Below are 7,491 nucleotides of genomic sequence, written 5' to 3'. Positions count from 1 at the left end.
CGCAGTGCCGCGCGCTGGGAGCGGCCCAGTGCAGGAGTGGGCTGGCTCTGGGGACAGGGAAGCTGTCGCCACCAGTCTCTTTCCTCTGCGGCCGGGCCTCCTTCTCTTCCGGCGGAGAGGTTAGTGCACTGCCTGCCGCGGCAGTCCATGAGGCCCTGCGCGGGGCCCCCGCCTGCCTGGAACCTCCGCGTGACAGTGTCACCGGGACCGCCGTGGTGCTCTGCGCGTAACGGTGCTCTTTGGTCCACTTAGCTGGGAGTGAAAAGCACTCAGCCCACACACACTTACGGAACGCTCCTCTGAGCCGGTGCAAAGCGGTCACTGCACAGATGAAATAGCTTTGAAGTTGAGGAATTGGAAGGTATGTTCCCAAAGATTAAGGTCCCTTGGCCACTGATACTGTTTCGTAGGAAATGTGCCCAAGAACCGAGTAGCTGCTTTGTATTGCATACAAAAAACAGGAGTTGAATGCCTACCGTGTGCCGGGCACTGTGGCCAAGGGGACAGCGTGCACCAAGGACAAACCTCAATCCGCAGAAGTTTAGAGGGGAGACAAATCTATCCCTTCCTCTTATATTTTTCCTTCTAGCATTGTTGCTGTTTAATGTATATTTTGCTGATTTACTATGTTTATTGTCTTGTCACCCCAATGCGACGTAAACTTCAAAAGATAGGGATTTTTAGCCATTTTCCTGTATTTTCAGCAAGTAGGACAGTGTGTACCTACCACATGATAGGAACTCAGTTCATATGTGCTGTGTGTATTAATAAACTGAAAATGTAAGGTATGCAAGGGATGTTACATGCAACGGAGAGCTATAAAGGAGAGGAAGATAGAGAATGGGTGCTGACTGTGCATTTTAAATGAAGTGGTTGGGGAAGGAGACATTTGAGCCAAGGTGTGAAGAAGGTGAGGGAATGAGGTTGCAGAGACCTAGGAGAAGAGCATAAGGAACAGTAAATGCAAAGATCCAGAGGCCAGAGTGACGAGCAAAATGAGCAAGGGAAAGAGCTGTGGGAGATGTTAGAGTGCTGCAGCGCCAGAGAATGCAGGGCCACACAAGCTATTTTAAGATTTTTGGCTTTTATTTCTAGTGAAATATGAGGCCATTGTCAAATTTTCTACAAAGGAAAGATGTGATCTGACTTAAGTGTTCAAAGGATCACTTTGGTCACCGTGTTGAGCAGAATCTGTGGGAGTCCAAGAACAGACACAGGGAGGATACGATATGGAGCTATTACCATAACCTTTGGGAGAGATAGCAACTTGGACCAGGGTGGCAGGAACTAGCTGGAATAAAGCAAGTGGGGTTTGCTGACAGATTGGGTATAGAGAATGAAGAGAAGAACCAAGGTTTTGGGCTTTAGCAAAGATAAGGATGTGATTGCTATTTCATGAAAGGGGGAGAGAGACTGTGGGAAGAATAGGATTTGTAGGTAGATTTCAGAAACTGAGTTTTGAGAATGTTACATTTTGTGTGTGAATGAGAGTGGTTTAGAGGTAAGTTTTTGATACTCATTAAGGAGTAAGATGGTATATAAGATCATGAGGTTGGGTGAGATCACCAAGATCTGAGAATAGAGAAGAGCAGTGGCGAAAATACTGAGCCTTAGCTCGTTCCATCCTTGAGGGGTTGAGAAACCAGCAAGAGACCAAAGGTGCCACCAGTGCGGTAGGTAAGTGGCCCGTGGGGACTCCTAGAAGAAGCCGAGGGAAGAAGGTGCTCCCAGGAGGGTGGAGTGATCAGCTGTATCAGATGTTGCTGATAAGTCAGGTAAACCGAAGACTGAGAAGTGCCCATTGGACTTAGAAATGTGGAGGTCATTGGTGACCTTGACAAGTGGTAAAGTGTTCGGGATGAAAGCCTGATTGGAGTGCGTTTGAGAAAAATCAGAGACGAGGAGTCAGAGACAGCAAATAAAACTCTAAAAGGAAGGGAGCTCAGAGAAAAGGTATAGTCACTCTAGTATATGGGAGGGAAGATGGAGCCAGGGAAGAGTTGGTTTTATCAGACGGGAGAAATGAAAGCATCGTTGTATGCTGATAGGAATGTGCCAGTAAAGAGGAAAAAATAAATGGCATAGAAGAAAGAGGGGAGAAGAGCTGAATCATTCCTTCTGTAGAACTGACACGCTAACCCCTGAGTGACACCAGCCAGGGCTTTGAGTGCTTGTATGTGCTCTGGCTGGAGATAGAACCTGTTATGATTATTTATTACTGTATTATTTTCCATATGAATAATTGTAAACCAACTTTTGCCCCACCCTAACCCTAAACACCCCCCACCCCTGTCCTGTCCTCCTCCCTCTGTTCCTGTGGTACAGTGCAATGGGTACAAGTGTTGTTTTGGGAACTGGAAAAGCCTTGGTTTTAATTACATCGCTGCAACTCGCTAACTGACTGGTGAGCCTCTTTAAGCCTCAGTTTCCTGACCTGGAGGAGGAGAGAGAGATAGAAACATCAATGATGAGAGGGAATCACTGCTCAGCTGCCTCCTGCACACCCCCCACTGGGATTGAGCCCACAACCCGGACATGTGCCCTTGACCGGAATCAAACCGGGACCCTTCAGTCCACAGTCCGACGCTCTATCCGTTGAGCCAAATCAGCTAGGGCCTAAGATACGTTTCTTAAACATCCTTTGGCCCTGTGAGTCTCACATTTGAAAGCTCTGGCTTCCCCCTACCCACAGAAACGCTCTAGGATCGCTTATGATCTGGCCACTGCTCCTTGTCAGTGCTGATCGCTGAGGCAGCTTACTCCCGCCTCCCCCGAAGCTGCACTTGTTTGTCAGGTAAACAGAACTGTGTACCTACCAACTTTTGCCCCACCCTAACCCTAAACACCCCCCACCCCTGTCCTGTCCTCCTCCCTCTGTTCCTGTGGTACAGTGCAATGGGTACAAGTGTTGTTTTGGGAACTGGAAAAGCCTTGGTTTTAATTACATCGCTGCAACTCGCTAACTGACTGGTGAGCCTCTTTAAGCCTCAGTTTCCTGACCTGGAGGAGGAGAGAGAGATAGAAACATCAATGATGAGAGGGAATCACTGCTCAGCTGCCTCCTGCACACCCCCCACTGGGATTGAGCCCACAACCCGGACATGTGCCCTTGACCGGAATCAAACCGGGACCCTTCAGTCCACAGTCCGACGCTCTATCCGTTGAGCCAAATCAGCTAGGGCCTAAGATACGTTTCTTAAACATCCTTTGGCCCTGTGAGTCTCACATTTGAAAGCTCTGGCTTCCCCCTACCCACAGAAACGCTCTAGGATCGCTTATGATCTGGCCACTGCTCCTTGTCAGTGCTGATCGCTGAGGCAGCTTACTCCCGCCTCCCCCGAAGCTGCACTTGTTTGTCAGGTAAACAGAACTGTGTACCTGGGTGTTTGATTTGCTGATCCCTCTGCCCTTTTGAGACCTAGTTCAACTGTCACCTCTGACTTTGTCCTGCCCTCGCCTTACCCCAGATGCTCCCTTCCCAGGCCCAACAGCAATTCCTGCCGTAGTGCTCACAACATTAATGTGTCTGTTTCCCCTGCTGGACAGTGAATCCTGAGATCACTGACTCCCACTTGTATCTCCACACCTAACGTGTGATTTTGTAACATATTTTTAATTGCCTGCTACAGGCTTACTTGGAAAGAATAAATATTCTATACTATAAATAGTGGGGGAAATTACTTATGTAGTCTTGTTTTCTTTGTGTGAAAAGAAAGTGTGTCTATGTATTTGTGTCTGTCTGTCTGTCTGACATCCCATATCCTCACTGCCATGCCCACCCCCAACCTGAAAAGCACCTTCCCCTTCGAGTAGCAGCTTAAATCCTCCTGGGAGCCTTTCCTGACTCTTCCTGTGGAGTGGGGCAAGCCCCTGCGTGGTTCTCAGTGCCTTGCAATGGGTCTGCTAGGGCCTAGGGCCTTCCACTAAGCCCCTGCGTGGTTCTCAGTGCCTTGCAATGGGTCTTTGCTAGGGCCTAGGGCAGCCGTAGGCAAACTACGGCCCACGGGCCAGATCCGGCCTGTTTGAAATGAATAAAACTAAAAAAAAAAAAAAAACAGACCGTACCCTTTTATGTAATGATGTTTACTTTGAATTTATATTAGTTCACACAAACACTCCATCCACCCTTTTGTTCCGGCCCTCCGGTCCAGTTTAAGAACTCATTGTGGCCCTCGAGTCAAAAAGTTTGCCCACCCCTGGCCTAGGGCCTTCCACAGAGTTACAGTGAACAGATGGAGATCCTGTCCCCCCAGGAGACCGTTGGCACAATGGCAGGGACTCTGTCCTTTCGTGGAAGCATGCCTGACCCCAGCTCATTGCTAGCTCATTGTAAAGGCTGCATACATTTTGAATAAAGGAATTTATAAGGACAGATTTTTAAAAATAGATATGCTAATGAAGTAAATGGAGAGTTCTCGCAGCTCTTTCTTGTCATGTCAGCTTTATAATCTTGTAATCTTCCAGAAAAAAAGGCTGAAGGTTGATTAGAGGAAAAGTAGCAGAAATACTTGTATCTATTTTGTAACCTTTTTTTTTTTGCTAGACTTAGGTTGAGATGTATCTGTTTTGCAAATATTTTTATAGAAATATGCCTGTTACCTAGGAAAATATTATGTATTTTTTGAAACTTTAAAAAACAGCAACAACAACACTTGAACTTTGAATTCTTTTCCTTCTAGCTTGGGATGTGGTCATGTCAGCCAGACTTCTCCATGCCCTGGCCGGATCTCACTGCGTTTTATCAAAAGCATGTCAGCGCCAAAGACTGGTTCATCGAACAGGAAAACCACTTAAGGAACTCGAGAGCGCAACACGCGGCGCCCTGGCGAGAAGTCAAACCTTGGATTTGTTCTTTCCTGATACCAGAGCCGGTGGTTTGAATGAGTCCCAGATCCTGGAAATGAACCCGAACGCAGCAAACACAAGCGTGTTCTCTGCATCCAGCACTGCACGTTGCCAAGGTGAACAAGCGCGCCTCCCCACCAGGAAGTCTCTGGGCCCGCTCCCGATGACTCACAAACCAAATCGATTAGGTCCTAAGTGGCTTATAAAAATCATCGAGAGGCATTGCTCATCCACGTCAACAGAAACGCTGGTTCCTAAACAAGACTTTCCGCAGATCAAGAGATCACTAAAAGCTTCGAGGACCCGGCAACCGTCCAGGACCAACCTTCCGGTTCTGTCCGTGAACGAGGTAAAAACGTGGTGGGGGCCTTCGGTTGAGGAATAATCGCTCCCTCTCTAGGTTAGCATGGATCGCACACAGCTCAGCAATTTTTTCATCAAGATCTTTGCCAAAGAGTAAAACTTACTATATTCAAAGGGAATCAAAATCTTAATGTTAACAATTAGTGAGACAGCCCTGACCGGTTTGGCTCAGTGGCTAGAGCGTCGGCCTGTGGACTGAAGGGTCCCGGTTTCGATTCCGGTCTAGGGCATGTACCTTGGTTGCGGGCACATCCCCAGTGGGGGGTGTGCAGGAGGCAGCTGATCGATGTTTCTCTCTCATGCATGTTTCTGACTCTCTGTCCCTCTCCCTTCCTCTCTGTAAAAAATCAATAAAATATTTAAAAAAAAAGAATTAGTGAGACATATAAAGACAAACTATAGGTGATTAAATGTACAAATATAGTTTACGAAAGGCTTAGTTATTGGCCTAAGGAAACTTTGCAAAAGAAGACTAGTGCCAGGGTTCTTGTTCCAGCATCTAGAAGGGTTAAGGAATCTGGAGGAAGGGCTGTGTGTAACTTAAATAAGAGTCCAGAGACAAAACATAATTTTGAAAGGCATTAGGGAGTCAGAGAAGACTTAGTTAAATGAACTAAATTCTCTTCATCTCAGGACCCCTTGCTTTTTATTAGCACAATTTGTCCTAAGGCGAGGTAGATATATACACTTCAAAGGGTAGGGTTAGGTACAGAATCCATTGTCAGATTGGAAGAATTTGCCTACGGCTTTTCAGTGTTTGGCCAGTAGGAGGCAATAACATGTAGATGAAGATGCCCTGAGCTGTCCGGCAGCAAGCAGTCATCCCTTTTCAGGTTTGGAGAAATGCCTTTAGCCATTCCCAACAGGCGACAATATTTGTGACTCAGCCCTTGTTGAGTCCCCAAGTTCCATCAACCTTTTGATGAAACTCTTGCAATTATGACCTGCTGGAATTGGCTTCCGGCAGACTAGTATTAAATGCAGTCTAGGAATGGTCCCCTAAAAAAACACCCATTTTAAAAAAATCAAACTGAAGGAATTCTTTATTCAATTAGAAATAATTTTTTTTAGTGACTGTGCAGACAGGTAAGCATTCATTAGTCCATGGGACTGCATGGGTGGGGTGGGGTGGGGTGGTGAGATGACGTGGCAAGGTCAAATCAAAAGGCAGGGGGAAAGTTTCTGCTTTTTTATTCTTTGAAGGTTGAAAGGGTATTTTTGTTCACTATTACAAGGTATATGGGAATTTCTCAGCTATAATCACATTTCCCCTCTAAATGAGAAATATTTAGGGTCAGGATCAAGCCCTTTGTTAACCTTCCTATCTTGCATAATACCTAGAACTGTGCCTTGTACTTATAAATGTTTATTAAGTTGGGAAGGATGGAAAAGAGGCAAAGGAATTTTTTCTATGTCTGTATTCCTCATTATTAAAAAATAGGAATGTGGCCCTGCAGGTGGCTCAGTTGATAAAGGGTTTGATCTCTGGTCAGGTGTGCGGGAGGAAACAACCAATCAATGTCAGTCTCTCTCTCTCTCTCTCTCTCTCCCTCTCCCCCCCCCCCTTCCTCACCCTCTAAAAATCAATAATAACATATCCTTGGGTGAGGTTTTTTTTATTTTTAAAGGAATGTAGAATATTTAAAACTTGATCAGGCCTGCTGAATCTATCAGAAAACAGGTTAGAATGTCTGTCTGAACATCTCAATTCTGAGTGGACCCTAAGCATGTTTAATTTTGTTGTGTGTGTTTCTTTTAAGTATATTTTTATTGATTTCAGAGAGGAAGGGAGGGGGAGAGAGAGATAGAAACATCAATGATGAGAGAGAATCATTGATCAGCTGCCTCCGGCATTCCCCTACTGGGGATCGAGCCCACAACCAGGGCATGTGCCCTTGACCGGAATCGAAACTGGGATCTGTCAGTCCGCAGGCCGATGCTCTATCCACTGAGCCAGACCAGCTAGGGCTTGTTGTGTTTTTTTACTGGGCTGTTGGCTTCCTTTGTAAAGATCTACAGACCCTCATCACTAATCTTCAGATTATGAAGTTAGGCATCGACGAACGATTTTCATTTTGGATTCTGCTTTTGTTTAAATTCGTGTATGGCCCCTCTGAACCCAGTATATGAAGGATGGAAGAGCTCCGTGTGAACTTCTCTCATTTCTTCTTCCTAGCTCCTGATGTTTTATTATATCATTCAGCTTTGTGATAGTCCGGGAAATCCAGTATCTAAGTGACTGAGATTAATTTAAGCATAAAAACCCCAATTCATGGCAGATAC

At 45.9% G+C, this 7,491-nt stretch overlaps 2 protein-coding genes across 3 annotated transcripts in view; one reads left to right on the top strand and one right to left on the bottom strand.

Moving 5' to 3' along the window:
• Positions 1 to 7,491, bottom strand: part of ARMT1 (acidic residue methyltransferase 1) — a 138,518-nt gene that overhangs the window by 96,241 nt on the left and 34,786 nt on the right. The window lies entirely within an intron of this gene.
• The window catches only part of RMND1 (required for meiotic nuclear division 1 homolog), a 33,145-nt gene continuing 25,660 nt past the window's right edge, over positions 7 to 7,491 (top strand). For both annotated transcript variants that reach the window (XM_014532152.1, XM_005884713.2), the window contains exons 1-2: positions 7 to 361; positions 4,680 to 5,194. In XM_014532152.1, coding sequence (XP_014387638.1) covers positions 4,694 to 5,194 — 501 coding nt within the window. In that variant the 5' untranslated portion in view covers positions 7 to 361; positions 4,680 to 4,693. The remainder of the gene's footprint in view (positions 362 to 4,679; positions 5,195 to 7,491) is intronic.

This window comes from Myotis brandtii, unplaced genomic scaffold (assembly GCF_000412655.1).
Source record: "Myotis brandtii unplaced genomic scaffold, ASM41265v1 scaffold847, whole genome shotgun sequence".
Taxonomy (NCBI): Eukaryota; Metazoa; Chordata; class Mammalia; order Chiroptera; family Vespertilionidae; genus Myotis; species Myotis brandtii.
The sequence above is the reverse complement of the archived record's forward strand: the minus strand, read 5'-3'. Positions and strand labels throughout refer to the sequence as shown.